This window comes from Botrytis deweyae (assembly GCF_014898535.1).
Source record: "Botrytis deweyae strain B1 chromosome Unknown BDEW_005, whole genome shotgun sequence".
Taxonomy (NCBI): Eukaryota; Fungi; Ascomycota; class Leotiomycetes; order Helotiales; family Sclerotiniaceae; genus Botrytis; species Botrytis deweyae.
Window position 1 is genome coordinate 1,580,749 of NW_024066212.1, and position 21,836 is coordinate 1,602,584.

The 21,836-nt window shown below is 39.8% G+C and overlaps 7 protein-coding genes across 7 annotated transcripts; 3 read left to right on the plus strand and 4 right to left on the minus strand.

The window, feature by feature from the left end:
• Positions 1-2,858: 2,858 nt before the first annotated feature.
• On the plus strand, positions 2,859-4,008 carry EAE98_003138 (uncharacterized protein; the record flags this gene model as incomplete). The annotated part of the gene is made up of 2 exons (XM_038950758.1): positions 2,859-3,467; positions 3,542-4,008. The coding sequence occupies 2 exons, from the start codon at positions 2,859-2,861 to the stop codon at positions 3,560-3,562; spliced, it is 630 nt and encodes a 209-aa protein (XP_038813287.1). The 3' UTR covers positions 3,563-4,008.
• Positions 4,009-4,860: 852 nt separating this feature from the next.
• On the plus strand, positions 4,861-5,943 carry EAE98_003139 (uncharacterized protein; the record flags this gene model as incomplete). The annotated part of the gene is made up of 1 exon (XM_038950759.1): positions 4,861-5,943. The coding sequence occupies one exon, from the start codon at positions 4,861-4,863 to the stop codon at positions 5,941-5,943; it is 1,083 nt and encodes a 360-aa protein (XP_038813288.1).
• Positions 5,944-6,813: 870 nt separating this feature from the next.
• EAE98_003140 (uncharacterized protein) lies at positions 6,814-7,239 on the minus strand (the record flags this gene model as incomplete). Its single annotated transcript, XM_038950760.1, has 1 exon — positions 6,814-7,239. The coding sequence occupies one exon, from the start codon at positions 7,237-7,239 to the stop codon at positions 6,814-6,816; it is 426 nt and encodes a 141-aa protein (XP_038813289.1).
• Positions 7,240-10,004: 2,765 nt separating this feature from the next.
• On the plus strand, positions 10,005-12,550 carry EAE98_003141 (uncharacterized protein). The gene is made up of 2 exons (XM_038950761.1): positions 10,005-10,660; positions 10,766-12,550. Exons 1-2 carry the CDS (start codon positions 10,578-10,580, stop codon positions 12,174-12,176), a joined length of 1,494 nt encoding a protein of 497 aa, XP_038813290.1. The 5' UTR covers positions 10,005-10,577; the 3' UTR covers positions 12,177-12,550.
• Positions 12,551-13,015: 465 nt separating this feature from the next.
• EAE98_003142 (uncharacterized protein) lies at positions 13,016-14,955 on the minus strand (the record flags this gene model as incomplete). Its single annotated transcript, XM_038950762.1, has 5 exons — positions 13,016-13,926; positions 13,982-14,208; positions 14,272-14,386; positions 14,460-14,627; positions 14,742-14,955. 5 exons carry the CDS (start codon positions 14,953-14,955, stop codon positions 13,016-13,018), a joined length of 1,635 nt encoding a protein of 544 aa, XP_038813291.1.
• A 2,807-nt stretch (positions 14,956-17,762) lies between these two features.
• On the minus strand, positions 17,763-21,011 carry EAE98_003143 (uncharacterized protein). Its single transcript, XM_038950763.1, has 4 exons — positions 20,692-21,011; positions 18,834-20,630; positions 18,379-18,776; positions 17,763-18,324 (listed from the first exon to the last, which is right to left on the minus strand). The coding sequence occupies exons 2-4, from the start codon at positions 19,872-19,874 to the stop codon at positions 17,973-17,975; spliced, it is 1,791 nt and encodes a 596-aa protein (XP_038813292.1). The 5' UTR covers positions 19,875-20,630; positions 20,692-21,011; the 3' UTR covers positions 17,763-17,972.
• Positions 21,012-21,530: 519 nt separating this feature from the next.
• EAE98_003144 (uncharacterized protein) lies at positions 21,531-21,752 on the minus strand (the record flags this gene model as incomplete). The annotated part of the gene is made up of 1 exon (XM_038950764.1): positions 21,531-21,752. One exon carries the CDS (start codon positions 21,750-21,752, stop codon positions 21,531-21,533), a length of 222 nt encoding a protein of 73 aa, XP_038813293.1.
• Between the last annotated feature and the right edge of the window lie 84 nt (positions 21,753-21,836).

Consider the following 21,836-nt stretch of genomic DNA (forward strand, 5'->3'; position numbering starts at 1 on the left):
GATAAGGAATTATTGTGGATATTTTTGAGGATAAGAAAAATATCTTCTGTGTTTGATATAAGCTTAACTTACCTTATCGACATAGTCAGGAACTCTTCAAAAGAATCCGAAAATAGTGGAGAGGTGAAGCTGGGAAACTTTGCCGATAGAGTAGAATTGTTTGTGCCTAAGCGTTCAGATTTCTTGGGCATGACCACATCATGAAATCCCGACTCACACGGGACATATTCACAGTGTAGAGAATTCGAGTCCAATTTTGATCCTTCATTCGATTGCCGTAGCGAGCGTAGTATGCTTCCAGATGAGTGATGTACTGAAAGGCTAGAAATTCGGATTTGACCTTTGATGAAATATCGGCACGTGACCTAGTAGACAAACAAAGGTAGCTCCACCTCGGAAGACTTTCCTTTCATTCATTGGTTCGCCACCACCCAGAGCATTTTCAACTGATGCTCATAGCAATGCTCATGACTTCAGATTCGATGTTAAAGTCATCATTGTAAATGATTTTGATGCTGTTATTAACTCACACTCACGCACGAAACATGAATTGACGAGCGAGCCCCTTCGTTGTCTGGCGAGGAAGTGAATTGGCACCCAAAATACCGAAGCTATTTCTAGAGACACTACTCCGTACCACTGGGTACATGAGCTAAGGATGTCATGGCTTAACATCGGAATAGAAAAAATACTTGTATGGAAAAATGCTTTACCGAAACGAAGTTAACAAGCTCTACGTAGGAGAAAAAAGAGGCCGGGTTTGATCACTTTTTAATACTTTCAATAAACCAACTTCTTCTCCTCAAATCTGAAATAAAATATAAACTTTGATAAGAATCGATATTAATAAAAGATAAAAAGTAATTTGATGTTTTCAGATTTATTTGATTTATTTGTGATTGATTTATAATTCAATTAAATCAGAGATTTCATTAAAGATTTAAGTCGGATACCCCACTTTCTGGCCACCCCCCTTTTGGGCCACTTTTTACACCAAAAATGGAAATTTTAACTCTCTCATTTATAGATAGAATTTCATAAAAATTTATATATATATAATTTAGATCGATTTAAACTTATTCTGAAATTTTCAGATTTTTAGGATTTTTCTATATTGAGATCTAAAGCTTCAAAATATCGATTTTTAAATTTGTATAGGAATCACATACAAATTTGAAACTTTTATAAAATCTTTAATAATTTTCGAATAAAAATTGCTAAAAATATATTGTAAAATTTCACTATCACTTTATAATATATTTCATATAATAGATTCAGAAAAAATAAAAAAATTCTCATAAATAAATATTTAAAGGAGTACTCTCAAAATGATAGGGATTATTTATACTACTTTAAACTTACTATATACTATATCTTTATATTTGTTAATTTTTTTGAATTTTTTTTTGAATTTCTATATAAATTCAAGCTCAAATATCTCAGAAATATATATAGTTTTCTTTTAATAATTGTTGTTAAAAAGTTATTAAAGGTTTTATAAAAATTCTAAATTTGTATGTGATTCCCATACAAATTTGAAAATCGATATTTTGAAGCTCTAGCTCTCAATACAGAAAAATCCTAAAAATCTAAAAATTTCAGAATAAGCTTAAATCGATCTAAATTATATATATACAAATTTTCATTGAATTATATTATATATTGATAGAGATATTAATAGGCCTAAAAAGTGATTTTTGGTGTGAAAGGGTGGCCTAAAACCCTGTTGGCCTGAAAGTAGGGTAACCGACTTATATGGTCAAAATCGGCCTCTTTTTTCTCCTATGTAGAGACAAGATTACCCATTTGCAGCTGTCTCGAATTTTCCGGAAAACACATTCTAATACACCTTGCGAGCTTACCTCAGTCCATAAGGCACAGGTTATCGCAACTCTATCAATGAAGTGTGTATAGATGGCTTTTACCACGACTACCTAACTTTCTATTCCAGTGTTTCTACTAGTCCGGACTACAAGTCCAGTTCACGGTTCGAGTTTTGTGATTTTGAAGATACTGTACTAGCATCGATTTCATATATTTATTCTTTCAAATCAATCTAACAATTGGGACTATTTCAACATGTGAAACTATTTCATTGTTTGACGGGGATTGAATACTCCAAAGTTCTTGATTATTGGACTGCAACCCGGACTATTGGACACCCTGTCGTATCCTGTCTTTTCCCTAAGGATATGAGATAGATTTGCTTAGATGTTCTTCGAATGAAAGACTAGTTGGGGTAACATCCGTGATAGTGTTCAAAGATCCACAGACCAACGGGGACGCGTGGACTGAGAATGATCGAACTGTGATGAATTCTGTGCTTGGACACATTCCATCTGAAGAGTGAGCACAGATTGGTCAAACATGACAAAGGTATTTAGATCCATCAAAGACGCAACAGTGCCATTGTCGCATTGAGGTTCGATGGTTTTACGAATCATGTAAGATCAAGGAAGTTTGTTCTAACAAAAGGTGGGCATTTGACAATCAATGCAAACTTATATCACTTTCAGACTTTCAGGAAAGCGAGGATGTACGGCTATTTAACGAAGGGTTAGGTTCGATGTGAGTTATTAAGTTTAGTTCCAAGAGAACTTATTAGCCGCTTTCAGATGACTGCGGTACTTTCCCGCACTACCTCAGCTAACCGTATTCATTTGTAAAATTCGCACAACGCTAGCAAGGTTCATCAACTTAGAACCAATTAGCTTGAGGCTCTTTTCTGATTTTAGTAACACGTGATAAGGTTATCAACTCCTCATTTCAGCCATTTCCCCGGCCCAGCTTGATATATCGAATTGACATCAATAAATCAACCACTTTTTATCACTTGATTCTATAAAGTATTATTCAGTATGTCTTCCTCATCTAGTAGGCCTATAATAGATGAAATTGATACAAATATCACTATTACACCCTCAAAATCAACAAACCCTTCGAAAAGGGGCAGACACAACAAAACCTTCGAACAGCGTGCAGAAACATGGGTTCTACCACCTCCAGTGGATCGTCCTGTACAGCATAGAACTACAGAGACTAAACGGAAGGTCATCATGTTTCATGATTGTCATCGAATTCCTGTATATGATCTGGAAACACTTCAAATTAGTCGATATCGCCCCCCTACAATAGAGGAGATGTCTATATACTTTAAGATCCCAAGGAGTACTATAAATGGTTGGATACATAAGAGAGATACTATATTAGGTTCTAAACGTGATGCTAGAGGGGTACAGCGTCATTATAAGCCTCATTGGCCTGATCTTGAAGATCAATTACACAAATCCTTTTTGGAAGCTAGAGCTCTAGGCAAGCCTATTCGACAGGAGTGGTTTGAACATCATTCTAGGAGGCTTTGGAAAGAAGCTAATCCTGAATGCGAGAGCTTATTCACCTTTTCTGAGGGGTGGTTTAAAGGCTTTTGCAAGAGAAAAGAGATATCTCTTCGATATATCACTCATACGGTATTACCCCCCTAGTTCGTTCATTAGAGCTTTGAAACACTATATAATATACTAATATATATACTCTTTAATAGGTATCTGATGGTTGTGACTAAATTTTGATCTGATAACTCCATACCTTTACGCGTCCTTCAATGATCGTCACCGCCGCACAGTTGTCCTTTACTTTCAAGCAAGCATCAACACTGCGCTGCCCGGCGCTTCTATCATGGTTGTGCGCGATTTCCAATCCACCAAGAGTTTCGGGACCGACTCGGGACCGAAGAACATCATGATTACTATACTACATGTTTTGCGTTTGGAGAATCGTTCGTTATGGTATCTACTCCAGTTTTTAGACTACGCATAGGCTTGTTGCTTCAGCCATTTAAATGGTTGTCTTCATTATTTGAGTTATGGTGGAGAATGGGCCTGACAGGGCTTGCAAATAACCTTCATTTATGCTTCTAGTAGCCTCGGGACCGGGTGAGCATGAAGCATTAAAGCATTACCATGTACCGGTACTTAATACTAGGGATGAAAATTCAATCAAGTAACAGCACACAAATCTTATCAAAACTATGGTCGTGACTCCAGTTTGACACTAATGTTTCTTCCGAGGTCTTCGGGGTAAGCCCTCTGTTGGGATGAACACACCTCCGACAACCCTTGAATCACCTTCATGAAGAAACTTTTTCATATTGGGAGGGCTTGGGGGTACGTACCTGTGGCTAGATACTTCCAGTATCCATGTAGCTCCACGCCACCGAGAAGTACCGGATTGGTTTGATTGTGGGGGCTGTACTTAGCTTACTATTCTGAGAGTTCCTCAGCAGTCTTTGCTCACGTTAGCTAGTCTGACATAGTCTTCACAGAAGGTCATAGACTTTTACAGGAAACTGATTAGCAGAAACACTTGAAAGTGCATCTGATATTGACAGTCACTTCTCAACTTGGAATGTAGCTAAAGAAATTGGAACTTCCTATTCAAGGAGAACAAATGATCGATCAACACAGCTTATGATCAAGATTATGCACCGGGACCGAGAACACGTACCTGGACCACCAGAAAGCGCACAACTCCGAAGTTTTGAACGCCAAGGAACAAGGGTAATCTCTTTCTAGTTTGCAACCATATGGCATTTGTTAGCGCATTGAGGGTTATCGAGCAAGTTCTAGCGCCACACGAGTATCAGATGCACCTGCTAAATTAAAGATATTAGCTCCGAGAAATCTAGAGGTTCCCCTGCACATAGAAACAAAAACTGGACCGGGCACTGTGATGACGTTTGCGGCTTGCCCGTCTACCATGGAGCATATCCTAGCAGAATCATTGTGAAGTCAAGTATATATAGTAGCTGCTCCAACGCATCCAAAGTCTCAATAGCTCAACATCAGTTCCATCAATTTCACCATGTTGTCTACTCTTGCTCTTTCCCTCCTCTCAGCAGTGCCTATGGCTGCAGCTCTTGCACCAGGCCTCACCCTTGAGTACTCGCTCGAGTTACCTACCCAAGGTATCTTCATCTCCGCCGATGGACGCAAGTTCCTTTCCCAGCGTTACTCTACTACTCTGCCACCAATCACTGTAAAGCTCCTCGCCGACAACACAACTGTCATGTATCCCGACGTCTATTGGAACTCTTACAACGCAAGCGACCCCAGCTCTGATCCGAGTCTCCAGTTTGTCAGCATCGACGGTGCCAGAATCGGACCCGATGGTCGTTACTGGTTGGTCGATGGTGGTTCAAGCGGTGTCAACGGATCCACCAAATTGGTTGGATGCAACCTTACCACCGATACCGTAGACAAGATCTACTACCTCGACAGCATCATTGCTTCCAACAGCGGTATTGATGATGTTCGTTTCAGTGCCAGCGGTGAGGTCGCTTATCTCAGTGACACTGCCGGTGCTCTCGTCGTTTTGAACATGACCACTGGAGACGGAGTCCGCGTTCTCGTTGATGATCCATCCGCCGTTGCCTTCTTCCCTATGATGTACAACCACACCCTTGTTCCAGGGTACGGTGCCGCAGGTAGCACACTAGCCGTTGGACTCGACCAGATTGAGGTCTCCCCCGACGGAGTTTACCTCTACTACCAACCATGCAACGGAGGACTTTACCGCATCGAGACCGCCTACGTCGATGCCGCATTGACCAACGCCACCATGGCTGCCAGCCTTGGTGATCTCACCGAGCCCTTCGCCTTGACCCCAAGCACCGGTGGATCTACCATCGATGGCGATGGAAACGTCTATGTTAGCGACACCAACTTGCTCGCGATCTGGAAGGTCACCCCTGAAGGATACGCATCGATTCTTGTTCAAGATGATGCTTTGATCTGGACTGATCTTATGTGGGTTACCTCTGACAAGAAGTTGTTGCTTCCAGCATCCCAAATGAGACCTGGTGGAAACGGATTGATGGCCGAGGGACCCAACAACATCTTCTCCTACCCAATTGACGCTGGTCCATCCCCAATTGACCACGCTTAAGTTTTCGTCCTCGACGATCACTTAGCTGAGATATGAGGAAATTGATTCAAGCACCCAAGACCTGTATATATTAGTTAATATCTTCCCAAAATCTTTGGCTCCCGAACTCTGGACTGCGGGTTCGTCTTAAGACATGTAAATAGTTCATTAAAGGTTATTCTTCTGAACTAATATGAAAAGTTCGATATTCTCAATACACTTGACCTTGCGTATTGACTGACTGACAAATACTTGACATGAACATCATTTTTCGTAAACATTCCCAAATCTGCATGACACAATCCAAAGTGATTCCTTAACGCCTCGAAGATTCAGCACATAAAGAATGATTGCAATACCTCGAATGTTTAGGCCATCCAGTCTCCCCTGATTTGTGATTCTAATGACCCAGCTCCTCAGCTGGCCGACCTTCCGTATCTTTTATACCCTTTGCCTTTGCCTTTGCCTTTGCCCTTTTCATTCAAATTTCATCTTATACAAGCACTGCATTGGTCACAAGATCCCGCAATTTCATTCAAGGTAAGATTACATTTCTTTTTTTATGTCGCTTCACCCCGCCCATGCTGCCGTCAAAAATGTGATGGATAATGTGGGTCATCTTATATCCCAGAGTATTTACTGTTTGAGACGCTGCGAGTACTGGACTGTTATTTGATACTCAGGATAAAGCTGTCATTTGGGAGGGACGGAATGGATTCAATGATTCAAACAAATTGAAGAATTAGAAATACATTATTGAACTGCTTTTCCGAAAGAGTCGCTGTTATAATTGACGTGATTTAACTATTACTTCGCTGTTGATGGTTGATATCCGAACTCTCAAATGCCTGGGGCCATTATGATGACACCTCACCGAGTCGTCTACAGCCGTTACCAATTGGCCCCCTCTAATTTATCTGACCAAATATCATTTCCAGTCAGCCTTATAACTGTACCAGTAACAATCATATCATTTCTCTCAATTGGCATTGGTATGGCCAGAAGTGGTGGTCCCCATGATGGTGTTTGGAATGTCGGAGTACGTATAATTTGGACTTCCATTAATTTCTTCATTAACACCTCAAACAGATGCTGAAAGCCGGGTCCATCTTCATTAGTGATAAACCTCCCCACAGTAGATTCATCTATAATAATGTACTTCAGCTTTCCAATATCCAGCTCTTTACAATTCTGCTTTCCGTCATCCCACTCAGGAGGCGGCGAAGGTAGCAATTGAAACTCCGGTAAAGTCGCCTCAGGATGTGAAGCATCATATATAAAAAAGAGTTTCCCGATCACAGTCGAACCAAACACCATTTCTTAACCAAGTAAAAGTTCTGTAACATTGCTGTCGAGCTGCGCGGCAGACGTGAAAACAAGGGGGATGACGTCTAATATCGGGATCCCGAGGGATCATAGTGTATTTATGTTGATCTATTGTATCCTCATTCTGACAAGGAAAACGCCCTCTGCTTTCAAAGGGCAGAAGTGTGACTGGAAGTGAAGATCCCCATATCTTACGAGCGTCATAGTGAACCATTCGGGGCGGGCAGTGGAAACGGGTCAAGTCGAAGATATACTGGCGGAGTTCGGGGTAAAGAAGGCAAAACATTCTGTCAAAGGAGGTAAGAGGGGTGCAGTTGACATCATGATTGGGTGCTATCGATGCCATGGTACAGAATGAAAGGTCTTTTTGGGGTCTGTGTGCTAGTAAAAGATATTGCCAAAATAAAACAAGGGTGATTTATCTGAGTTGACGGAGTGTTTGAGATGTCAAGATGAGGTTCACCAAGTAATTTTATCATAATGCAGTGGGTGGTTCCTTCTCTGTTTACGAGTAGGAAACCTATTCAAAGAAAGATGACCTAACGAAGTTGCCTTTGACTCCCCTATCGCTCTGAATTTCTCTATCTTTGGACAGCAAGTTGGTCAAACTTTTGACGATGAGAACTTCCGAGCCCTTCTATCTTTCTTCATCCATTCCCTCCACATTCCTTCCGCATTCCTTCCCTATTTAAGAAATACTATGTTGGTCAGTCAAGCTTTTGACCGAACTTTCTTATCATTCTGATCCATCTTCTCCCTAACCCTTTTCTGTTCTCGGAATATCGTATATGTAGGTCGACGTGGTAAACGTGGACAATCTAAAACTCCGAAATGCCTTGCCGTAGTTTATTTACCACTCGTATACTCGTATAACAATCGAGGAAGTAGCGAGAGGGACGAAAAGAGTTGTCCACTTCAAATCTTAATCATGAATAAGAAGGACTGACTCCTGGTGACGTTGCCCACAGCGGAAGAACCACCTTATCTCATCCTCAGACCACACGGTGATTACATAATTTAGGCTTTTTGGCCTTGATTTCGAGGCAGGGCCTCCCGAAGGTTCACTATAGAGTCTGAAACTATTTGGTTTCAACTTTGATATAAAAATCAATAATTCGTTATTTTTCGACTTTTCAATTATAAATTATAAATTACTTAACAATTGTATCAATTTAATATAGATTTAATATTATTGTTTTTATATAAAAATAATATAATAATATATCTTTTTATATATAAGTATATATATAGTTCTATATTCATATAGTATACTGGGAGCGAATCACAGGATCACCTGACCAAGTCACATGATCCAATCACATGATCATATCACGTGATCGTCGCTTAAGGCCCTTAGCCTAGAACGGCCGGAAAACCGATTCTTTATTAGCTCTTTCAACTCATATATAGCTAGGTTAACGTAACCCTAGTGAAATCGAATAAGAAATAAGAAAGAAGAGCTTTATTTAATAAAATAATCGGAAAAGAAAGAGATCTACGATGGTGGAAAGCTAGATTAATAGGAAAAAGTATAAAATAAGACCTTTCCCCCTCGAATATAGAAAAAGAGAAAAATAAGGAATATTATATACTATTTTATAAAAATCACATATTTCAAAGCTATTTAGTTGTTAATACGAGCCAGCTTCCTATAATAGACTAATACTAGTCTAATCTCTCTTATATTCTATATATATACTATATACCTATATACTAGCTTATAATCTATAATAAATATATACAGATAAATTTTCTTATTATTTTGATATAATTTTTATTATTATAGTTTTATTTAATTATATATATATCGAAAATATAGATTTTCAAAAACTAATATTTTATTAAATTAAGTTTTTAATCTTTTTAAAATCAATTATTATTATTATTTTTAATAATAATATATATATTCTAAAAATCTTTTAATTAATTTGATTTTTATTATATATTTCAATTCTTTTTAAAAAGTTAGGATTATTGATTTTAAAGAGGTTGGGTGCTTTTAAGTCTAAATATTTATTTTTATTTCGAAGTTATATACTTTAAATTTAAGGTATACGGTTTTAAAATTTAAAGAGTAATTAAATTTTTATTGATGATATAGTTTTAATATTATTAGAGTTATTAAAAGAACTAGTAGTATATTTAGTTTAATAAGACAATTCGAATAATATTATTCTTAATATTAATATTAATAGAATAAAATTATTAAAAATAATTTAATTAATTTAAAAAAGATTTTTTTTAATTGAATTTCATAATAATTATAAGATCAATCAATTTAAAGCTGATTTATATAATAATATCAATTAAGCTTTTTCGAATAATATTTTTTTTTTTAATAAGTTGTAGTTGAAAAGATAATATATATAATTAAAGAGCTCTTACTAAATAGATTCAATTTCTTATCAAAAATATAACTAAATACTTTTAGACTTTCGAGGAGACAAACGTTCCCTCCGATTCCTGATTGGCCGAAAAAAATTCAATTATTAGTAAGCTACAACACTATCATAAAAAAGATCAAGATATTATTTAGAATTCAATGAAATACGTTCTATCGACGAAGAGGGTCTGAATATTAAGATAAGAACCACCCTAAATCACGTGTTTGATACCGAAATCTACGAAGTACGAGACACATTTTGATGAATGGCTCAAAAACAAGGCCTAATTATGTAAAATCACCCAAGGGCGTGTGGATTAGATAATCTCAAATCGTATTCTGTTTGATTCTATTCGTTGAAAACTTCTCGGTTCGGAACCATTTTGCCCCTTCATTCATGCTAAGTTTACCTCTCACCATCATCTTCCCCATCAATCACCATGTATCACCATTCAAACCTCTCTCTGATCAAACATGAAGGCCAATAATAACTACCCACGGACTACGAGTATAGGAATCTGCGAGCCGTCCGTATGCCGATCACATCACCATACTCACCGACGCCAATAGCACCAACTAAGCTTGCTTCTGTTTAGTTTTGCGAGAGACATATGCTCTAATGGATGGGCCTCGGTATCATTTGTTGAGATTGAGAGCATGTCTCAACGGCAAATGCAAATATCACATTACCTATACCGCTTTCCTTTCAAATGTTTCATCTATTTAAGATATTGAGCCTCGGTGTATATCTTTGATCTATTTCCTACATTCACTTCGAATGTTCTCTCCTCTGTCGCTTTTTATATCTTCCAATTCCTCCGTCTGGATTCCTTATTTTTCCTGACCCCGCCACTGTATCTCTTACCGAGCTTTACTTTTGATAGCATCAACATCTACTGTGTATACCTCCTTACTGTAGATACTTACAATAACAAAAACAAGCATAATGGGTTCTGTCCAAAGATCTGGGAATTGCGATTACGACATTGTTATCGTTGGTGCTGGTTTATCGGGAATCAATGCTGCATAGTAAGACCTAATTCTTGGACATTAAATTCTTATCCATATTACTCTATTTAGCGATCCAAGTGCTTGGGTACCAGATTCTCAAATGAGATAGCTAACATTCTGCAGTCGTATCCAAACAGAACTTCCGGGCTTGACCTACACTATACTCGAGAATCGCGGAGCAATTGGCGGAACGTGGGATCTATTTCGATATCCTGGTATCAGATCCGATTCAGATTTACATACATTTGGATTCCCATGGCGGCCATGGATGAGCTCCCAGTCAATCGCTGACGGTGAATCAATCTGCAAATATTTTCGAGAATCTGCCGAGGAATATGGTATTGATAAGAAGATACAATTTCACCATAATGTTACGTCGGCAGACTGGTCAACGGAAGAACAACAATGGTCATTGGCAGTTGATGCTGGTGGAAGAAAGAGCACTATAAAAGGACGATGGATCGTTTGGAGTACAGGTTATTATGACTACAGCGAGCCACTGAAAGTCGAAATACCTGGACTAGACAACTTTAAGGGCAAGAGGATACATCCTCAATTCTGGCCCCAAGATCTCGATTACACCGACAAGAAAATAGTCGTTATTGGAAGTGGTGCTACGGCAATTACACTGATACCAAATCTGGCAGACAAGGCAGCCAAAATAACAATGTTACAACGAAGTCCCTCGTGGATACTAGGAGTTCCCGCAAGAGATTCCACTGGAAGTTCCATGCGCAAATATCTTCCAAGTTGGATGGCTAGTCAATTGATCCGTTGGAGATTCCTTGTACTCCCCTTACTATTCTTCCACTTCTGTCGCCAGTTCCCCAGCACCGCTTGCAAAATCCTTCGAGCAAGAACCAAGAAGGAAATTCCATCAACCATGCCCATCGATCCTAATTTCAGCCCCAAATACAATCCTTGGGAACAACGTCTATGCGTCTGCCCAGACAGCGATTTCTTCAAATGTCTTCACTCGGGAAAAGCTGATGTCGTAACTGATACCATTAAAACCGTCACATCATCTGGTATTGATCTCGAATCAGGGAAAAGCCTCGATGCAGATATAATCATCACAGCCACTGGACTTAAAATGCAACTTGCCGGTGGCGCCAAAGTGAGTATCGACGGCGTCCCCTACGAATATTCTACCAAATACTTGTGGAAAGGCATGATGCTTCAAGACATGCCTAACGCAGTAACAGTGGCTGGGTATACAAACGCCTCATGGACATTGGGAGCCGATATCACCGCGGGAGTATTAGTTCGATTGCTTAAACACATGCGAGAGAACAATATAGTATCAGCTGTACCGAAAGTTCATGGCAACAAAATGGACTCTCAACCCATGTTGAATTTGAGTAGTACGTATGTGGAAAAGGCAAAGGGATATATGCCCATGGCGGGTGACAGGGGTCCGTGGAAACTACGACAGAATTATCTTGTTGATTATTGGGTTGCGCAGTATGGGAATTTGACAGAGGAATTGGAGTTTACTACTGCTGGGGGTGCAGGGTTTGATAAGAATCAATGATTGTAATGTTTGTACGAATTACATGGGAGATGAATCGGTTAAATGGGAGTACGGATGTAGATTTGTACTGTGAGCTGAACAATGATAACATGGAATACATACACACCGTACCGTGGGAGAATCAGTTTTGTGAGCGCTGCGATGCGATCGAGCAGGATGAAATAATTTCGTAATTTCGCTGTATACTGTGGATGCGGAGGGGATGGAGAATGGAATGTACGCAGGAGGAAGAGGAAGTGAAAGATGGGGAGATGATAGCAAGAATAATGATTAGGAGAATATATAAAATAAAAGAGTACAGATATCGCATGAGAGATATTAATATTCATTATTAGATCCATTATTTCTCTCTTTTCGTATCCTTTTATTCATTCTTTCATTCATTTATTAATTCATATACATATCGTCCTAATCGAAACAATCGAAACTGATTGAAACATTAACTTATAAATCTTTACTCTTATTAATAAAACAATATACGTAAGACTTAAGTTAATTATTAGAAGAAGGAAAAACTTACTCATCATCATCATCATCGATTATCCAGTTAGCTTTTGAAGTTTGGAGTTTGGAGTTTGAGTTATTGTGATTAGCAGGGTCAAGTGAGCACTTCGATTACTCTCTAATATATATATATATACAAATATATACACCATCAGCTTTTATTATATAGAATCTAACCACTAGTATCTGATCCTTTAACAAATAAATAAACCACTATTAAAAGATTTCACATTCACCACTCATTCCTCATCAATACAATATAAATCCATCAATTCCCAAGTCTTCACACCTACCAATCTCAACATCTCACACACCTATTCATTGAACATATCTATTTACAATTCATCAATCCTCCCCAAAACCCACTGCAAATGTCTATAACTACTCCTCGGCTGAAACTGGGGCTGCATATGTCCACTCAGAAATGTCTCCGCCCACATCAAGCCGCGTTCAAAATGCTGCACTCCCATCGTTCCCTGCGGTTCATCTACCGGTCCAAATCCCTCGTCAATAAACAAATTCCCATACTGCAAATCGGGCAACGTAATTACAATCGGTTTCGCCGGTTTCTCTTGAAACCCCAATTTTCCTCCCCACGTCATATTTTGAATCGCGAGAAGTGTGCCATTGGTGAGGATTTCGTAATCGAGATTTCCATTGGCGATGAGGACACGATTGGTAGCTTCGATGACGCGGGGGAGAACGGATTGAATGGGATCTGCACTGAGATCACCTTCTTGTTCGGGTCCTCCTTCGCCGTCGTCTCCTCCGATGAATACGGGGCCGGAACATTCGCTCCAGTCGATTTCCATGGGTGCATGCATGGCTTTTTTCACATCTGTGCGGTTGAAATAGATTTGATCGAATCCTGGATATAGATACTGTAAGTCCGTTGGATAACCTAGTGGATCGGATGGAAGAGGACACTGAGTAACGATTTCGTAAACATTGAAACACGGGTTTGGTCCGTATGCTGCATAGTAGATTGAACCCCAAAGATCACACGCTAGATCAGTTTCGTTGTTATAGTCGAAGTACTTAGGGGGTTGAACACCAGATGGTGGAAATGTTAAATATTGTGATATGAAATCCGAATAGCCGCATGATTCATGAAGTGCTTCTAAATGAGCTACAAAGCTTGCGTTTAGTCCGAATATATTATTGTTTTGGAGAAGGAATGGAACGGCTGGTGCTTCTTGTTGGGCATATACATAGGAGCCAATGACGGGATCATAAGCTAAAGCTCCTATTTGATGTTAGTGATAGGATTACTTGACATTCGATGACTTGAAAATCCTTACCAGAAACATCAAAATACTCCGTATCATTTCTCTCCAACATAGCCAAAGATATATACGGGACATATCTTCCTGCATAACTTTCTCCTGTAACATAAATCTTGAAATTCTTAATCCCAAACGTCTTTTGAAAATTCAAGAAAAAGTTGACAAAATCCTCTGCGATATCTTCTTCAGTTGTAGCAGTTACTTCACCAATCGAGAATCCCGTTCCAACTGGTTGTTCGACCCTTTTCACTATCAGTCATGGTTTTCTCTCAGATGGATACAGTAAGAGCAGTAATTCTACTCACCAAAGAACATTCGTAAGATTGACCCAAGAATATGGATTAATCTGCGGAGTATACATTCCCCAACTCCAAATAAACCGTCCATTTTCTTGAAAGAAGGCTTCTAAAGAACTGCAGCCTAGTTTGATCATTAGCTTCTTCCTTGCAGTTTTCCATCCCAGATGTCAAAGTAAATTACAAGTATAACTCACCAGGCCCTCCATTCAACCAAATAGTAACCTCGTCAACCGGTTCTCCAACCGTGGGTTCAAAGACAAAATAAAGCCCTCTTGATTCATTTTTCATATCAATTGGCATTAATCCCGCATACATTTCTCCGATATCAAAGGGGATATCAGGGAGAGATTTAACTCGATATTCTACGCAAGATCATTCGTCAGCTCTGAATCTCACAACACGATGCAATATCCCCTCCCCCCCTCTCAATTCCTCCATTCCTCTCCCAATCCCTCAAAACCCCAACTTAAACTCACCCTCTGTATGTTTATTCAGAAACCTAAACCCCTCCGTCCCATTCCCATGCCCATGCCCATACCCGGGATAATTCCTCTTCCTATTCCCCTCCACCCTATCTTTCAAATCCGGATGAAACCCCTTCGCATGGGAGAAATCCGAAAAGCGACCTGCCAGAATTGTCGATGCGAAGAACACAAGGAAAACCACTGTTTGTCTAATATTCAACGACATCTTGCTCGTTTCCCAGACAGAAATCTTTTGCGGTGTTACTCTATCAATCCCGGGAATGGTTTGAGAGTTGCACTTTGGGAGATCGGTTTCTCTACTTAATTACTACCTAGGTAATTAGAGTCTGAGACTCTAGGATAGAAAAGAATCACTCGATTGCAATTGAGATTGCAAAAACAAGAGCAATCGTGATAGAATCAAGCAACAACAATGAAGAAAGGAAGAAAGAAAGAAAGAGAAAGGAAAGAATAAGTAACACAGTTCTTTCCTCACATGACATAACAAGACGATGTGTCCAACAGAAAACTCCGACTCCGAATCTATCTGGATACCTGGGTAGGTAGATACTACCTCGTAGTTCATGCATTGCATTGCATATAACCCCAGTACATACATATCGAATATGCAATCTATCGTCATCGTCATCAATACTCCCCTTCCTCTCAGCTCATCTCCAGTAGAAACCTCCTTCTCCCTACTCCCACAACATACTAAATCCGCAAATCCAAACTTCCAAATCGATTCACAATTCCCGAGCTCCAAATCTCACAGTTCAGATTGTCAACCCTGATAAATTTATCGTTTCTACCTTCCTTATCATGCTCACCAGTACCTACCTACCTAGCTAGCTGCAAACCCCTAGAGAACCCTCAGTTTCTCGACTCTAAATCAATTATCCCGATTACTCGTAGATATGCTGACAAAGTTATCAGCTAGATTAGCTGTCTGCGAGTTTGCGACTACAGCTAGGAACCTAGCTGTATATAAAATTTCCTCCGGGGTGATTCGTACTACCCAATCTCATCTCATGATATGATGTCATGATGTAAGACGTAAGATATAAGATATAATGTACTGGTAAGAAACACAGTCTCGCAGTAAAATCCATTGAGCTTTCTCTTCCGTTCAGATCCATTTTGCGTGGCGAATCGATCCCATGTATTTTATTACATAGTCTGGCTGGATTGGAGTATTCGGAATGAATTGGAATACTCGGAATAGGTTGGAATGGAATAGATGGTCCTGCATACCTATCGTAGGTACCTACATAATATCCATCCGCATATCATTCGTACGCGTCTGATAATTTTATCTAAGGTTATCTACCTACCTACGTATCTATGCAACGATACCAGGTACTTACTACATACCTAGCTAATATCCATCTATCCAGCAATTTCTCATCTCATTCCACAAGCATATCAGCTAGCTTTGCTTAGGTACCTACCACCTCCCATCCATTTATCCATCCAAACCCAAACCCACAAGTTCCCAAATATACCTAAACTGCCAACCCCCCTTCCTCCCTCCTCTCATCTTCCCTCCTCTTCCTCTCACCTAGATAAGATGATAAATGTGATTCCCAGTCCAGTTATTCAATTATTCAGTTATTCAATTATTCAATTATTCAATTCCTTAATTCCATATATCTATCTGTCTATCTATCTATTTATTTATTCATTTAATATTTCCAAATCATTCATAAATTATAAAAACTATCTATCTAGATAAAAAATCCCATCCATCCCATTCCATCCCATCCCATCTCATCCCATCCCATCAGATAATAACACCAACACCAACCCTCCAGCTACCTACCTACCTACCTACCTATTAATACCTATTAATAATTAATTAACCTTAATGCGGGGTAATCCATCTCTCTGCCTCCCCTCACATCTCCCTCTCCCCTCCCCCTCTCCCCTTCTCCCCTCTCACTCACTCCCCCTCTCCCCTCTCCCCCTCTCCCCTCTCCCCTCTCCCCTCTCCCTCTCCCCTCTCCCCTCTCCCCTCTCCCCTCTCCCCGCTCCCCTCTCCCTCTCCCCTCTCCCCTCTCCCCTCTCCCTCTCCCCTCTCCCCTCTCCCTTCTCCCCTCCCCCTCTCACCCTCTCCCCTCTCCCTTCTCCCCTCTCCCCTCTCCCCCTCTCCCCCTCTCCCCCTCTCCCCCTCTCCCCTCTCCCCCTCTCACCTACCCACTTCCACTTCACCTAATCACCTAATCTAATTAAGATAAAGTAACCTATCACACCTACAACTCAAGAATCCAATTTCTTTCATGAAAACCCCAGGGTGAGAGGGGGGTATCTTCTTTACCCTACCCCTCCCCTCCTACCTGGTCCGATGCGGTGCGATGCGGTGCGGTCCGGTTCGATGCGGTTCGATTCGATGTGGTTAGTTTTATACGATGCTATCTACCTAGGTATCTAATTACAAGTTACAATACCAATACCTAATTATCTATGCCGTGTGTACATGTAGGTATGTACAATCACATATACTCGTACATCGGGTATCTGATTACAAAAAAAAACTACACCCAATTTAATAACATATTTCCAAAACCTTAAATTTCAGTGCTTTATTAAAAATACTTAAATATTATATTTTCTGATTTCAATTTATAATAACTTCACTAAATAAAATCCAATTCAAATGAAAGTTTGATCAAATGATAGCGAATAATTGATTATACTATTGATTTAAGTTTCAAATAATTCATGCTTTTTTTAATTGAATTGGAAATTTCGAGGCGAAAGTTCGAAAACGATTGAAAATAGTTTGGAAATATGTTAATTTTCAGTCTCAAAAATCGAATCTTTAATTTATCTATTTCTAACTTCACAATCATTCCTTCGATATATCTATAAAACTATATATCGATTCGTTTAATTAAGATATTAATTATTCTGAAGAGTTTATTCAATTTGAAGATATATTGATAAGTCTAGAAGTGATTGAAGTTAAATTTCAAAATTGATGAGGTATAAAAAATCGCTTATTTTTTTTTTGGAAACATGTTATTAAATTGAGTATATGTGTTGAAATGCAATGTAATACAATGCAATGTATTGTAATGCAATAGACAGCGATCATCATTTTAAGAATTATCAATTTACTTTACTATTGCAATTATTCGTTTCTACGTAATTTATGTATAAATCCCTCTATAACCCTTTTGAACCCTTCCATCTCTAGCTCTTCAATTCATCATCCACTGATCCAGCATCTCGGGAGCGAGTCTAATAACTCAAAACGAGTTTCTTCAATTTCTCAAAATTTGGTGTTCCCAATCCGGTAACTGGGTCCCATCCTGTTGTCGCATTCCAACTTGCATATGGAATAACTGCTCCTCCAGGTACTGGCTTACCAGTCTGTCCATTGACACCATTACATCCTACACTAGCTCCTCCGGTGATATCATTAAGAGCTCCTTTGCCGAGAAGATAAAGGAGCGGATTAACAAATCCTAAAGCTGGTTTTCCTGCTTTAAATCGTGCGTCGTTAAGAAGTCCGAGGATACCGGCAACAACAGGAGCAGCGGCGGAAGTACCACCTGAAGGGGAAAGTTCACCATCATAGACGACTTGGTAACTAGTTTTGGGTTAGTAAATGTTTAGCAAGATTTGATAGGGCATAAGAACATACTCAGGAGTCAAACTATGCGCTGAAATATCAGGGAAACCTCTGCCTGAAAAGTTTGTATACCTCTCATAGTATTCCTTGGTGCTTGGGCTAATATGTTTGCTCAAGTATTCATCCACAGCAGCTACTTGGTACCAAGCGGTAGAGAAGTAGTTTGAGAAACCTCCTGAACCATCATCCCAAGCAACTTCGGGAGCGACGGCTTGAGTACCTCCTACAGATGTAATGTATGGACATGTACCAGGGAATTGAGGTTGGAAGTATGGAGTGTTGAGACCATCATTTGCAACACAACCGGCTCCTACTCCGGTGTCTCCTGAGGATTCAAGAACGGAGATACCGCGGAGACCCATGATACCGATCAAGTTGCAAACTCGTACGGCGTATGCATATGGAACTGTCTAAGTAATGGGTTAGCAATGGATCATCAAGGATGAAGAGAATTGGAGAAAACATACATCTTCATCATCACCATAAGAGTTTGAGATGACTTGTGGTAAAGCGGAGTTTGGTTGAGACAACAAGTACTCATAATATGGCAAATATGGCTCATTGGAGTTGTTGGCTGGAGTTGGTAAATCAATGTTGGGGATGAATGGTGGGGAGCCCCCAGTGATGAATTCTTGAACAGGTAAAGGATGAGCAACACCAATAATGTTTTGGACATCAAGATTTGCTTCGTCAATTGAAGCAGTAGCTGCATTTTGATCGTTGGTAGCTCCATTGATTAAAGTAACTGTGAAGTTCTGTTCTGGAATACCAAAGTAGCTCTCATATTGGAAGAGATCGCTATAGAGAGCTGATTGGTTGAGGAAACTACCGAATCCGATTCTGCTTCCGGATGAAACTGAAGGGGTATAATCTCCAATGTTGTATAATTCTTTGATACACTTAGGAGTAATGGACGTTGAGCAAGCAGCATCAACTGTTACTTTCGAAGGTGAAGTAGTTCTCTTTGTAACTTTAGTTGGCACATTTGCGACGGTCTTTCCGAAGTAAGTTGTTGGAGAGATGAGCTCGATGTGTTCGGCAACATCATCCGGGACGGAGTATTGAGTAGTTCGAACTTTCGTTACGCCATTGCTTGTATAGCTTTTGAATGATGCGTTAAGCATCGAATTGGCCTTCTCAATTGTGGTGGCAAAGGAAATGGTCGATCCATCGCTCACGATATTTTGAGCACCAGCACTTGTCAACCATGAAGTCACCGCGCTGCTTGCATCCGCAGAAGGGGCAAACAAAGCATTGGCTTCATCAATATCGAGATGATTTCCATACTCTGCGTTTCCTGGTGTGGAAACGGCAAGAAGTTTGGCTTCCAATTGATCGAGGTTCTGCATAGCGAGACCGACTGTGAGGGTGATGGCTGCAGTTGAATCTGTTTCCGACGCCGCAGTCCATCCGCTAGGTGCTGCAGCCAATTTCTCCATGACGGCACCATATGCTGGGAGAGCTTGGGAAAGCAAACCCGCACAAATGGCGGTTTTGGGATACATCATGATCGAAGAGGTTTGATGATATCAATTGTCAGGCAATCGATTAAATCTTCAAAAACGAAGAGGGAGAAAGTGGAAACGGTGAGGAAACGAAGGAGAGAAGAAGCGGTGACTCGAGAAGGAGGTGAAGAGGTACCAGATCCAACTTGACGATCAGGAAATGCAGCTCTTTATCAACACTTTCCCCAACCTCTGTCAATTTTATTTTGCCATCAACACCTCGGATCACACAACATCGAATTTCCCCTTGTACCTGGCAACCCTCATGTATGTCGGCTGCACAATCTTGGTACTTGCAGGTGAAGATCTCGTCTGAGCGAATGATCGTTCACGATGATATTGACATGCCCCGCCATGGCAGGCCGATGTGATACCAAAGAGTACCATCCGAGCCATGTAATAAGGTACACCAGGGTAACTTTGAAGCTTTATAACATATGCGGCAGGTGCATCTGCCAAGCACCACCAAAAGCTTAATCATCGGTATTCAATTGGGGTGAGCACCTTCCCATTCAGGATTAGATCCAATGTAGTCAACCTCTCAACGACTTTTGATGACTTTCAATTGACCTATCAGCTTCCTCAATGAGTAAGACAATTTCCGTATGGTCAGTGACCTTTTATCTGCAGATTTCCAGATTCAAGCTTTTGGTCAATAACGACGATGAGGATGCAGACGAGGTCGAGTAGCTGAATGATAGGATGGGTGACAGTACCTGAAATAATGTGGCTCCTCAATATACCGGGGAAATTGATTACCTATGTATTGTTAACATCTAGAGAAATTTTGTTATTTTTGTGATTATACGAGCATCCATACTCGAGGATTTCAATCGTGATCATGGATTAGATTAGAAAGGATTCAATTCAATTCAATTCAATTCAATCCCATCCCATCTTCTTATCTCGTACCAGTAGTCTCTGCGTTGTAGATCACGATTGATTGATTCTGTTATCTTTTGCTCGTATCGGTTATCCATGCCATGCTTGCTGTCGCACGGTCTTAAAATCTTGTTGTATGATGTATCCAGAGAGTTTGGGAGAGGTAGTGAAGGGAAGGGAAGGGGAAGTCTAAAGAGCTTTTCTAAAATGCGAAGATGTGGAGATGAGATATGTTGAGATAAACGGTAAGTTAATGATTCAAATGAAGAGGAAATGGTTAAGAAGAATCTAGTAAGGTTTTCACTCAGATCATAACGTTGGGTGAGATACTGAGGATATCCATTTGATATGTACGACACGAGATAGATGTGTAAAATGATCACGTGTCGTCTTAAAGTTGTAGATGATATGAAGTAATGAATAGAAAGACTGATAAAATTTTATATTATTAGAAGGGATGGGATGGTACTACCTAATAGGTATCATATGAGTATGTGAAATATAGGTTATATAAAAGGTAAGATTATATAATTAGTAAACACTCTACGATATAGATATTATAATCTAACAGCTCAAAGACACGATATAAAAGCACGATTCAAGATTCGAAATTCAAAGTGGAAAAAAATTCCAACAACAATTCGAGATAATAAGAAAACCTTATTATACCCCAAGAACAAGAAGATCTACTCTCTTCTCTCACTACTCACCACTCACCATTCATACACATCTGTCCCTCATTCTCGTACACACAACCGGCGTCATATCCAGCCATTCTCAATCTGCAGTCTGAGTAGCGCTTGGCATCGTCGTCTGTACAAATACACCACCGGGTAATGTGAGCATGGTAGTTGGAATGGGTGTATAAGTCGAAACTCTAGTATGATTACTATGAGATGAATGGGTATGGTTAGAACAGTGTGGTTCATGGTTTGGGAGTTGGATTGCGGTGGTGAGTGCGATGAGGGTTGATAGACGGGTTAGAGTTATGAACTTCATGTTGGTGGTTTTGGGGTGGGTTAATTACTACTTTCTGTTCGTGTCTGGATTCGTTTCAAGAAAGTAGATTTGCGGTTGCGATAG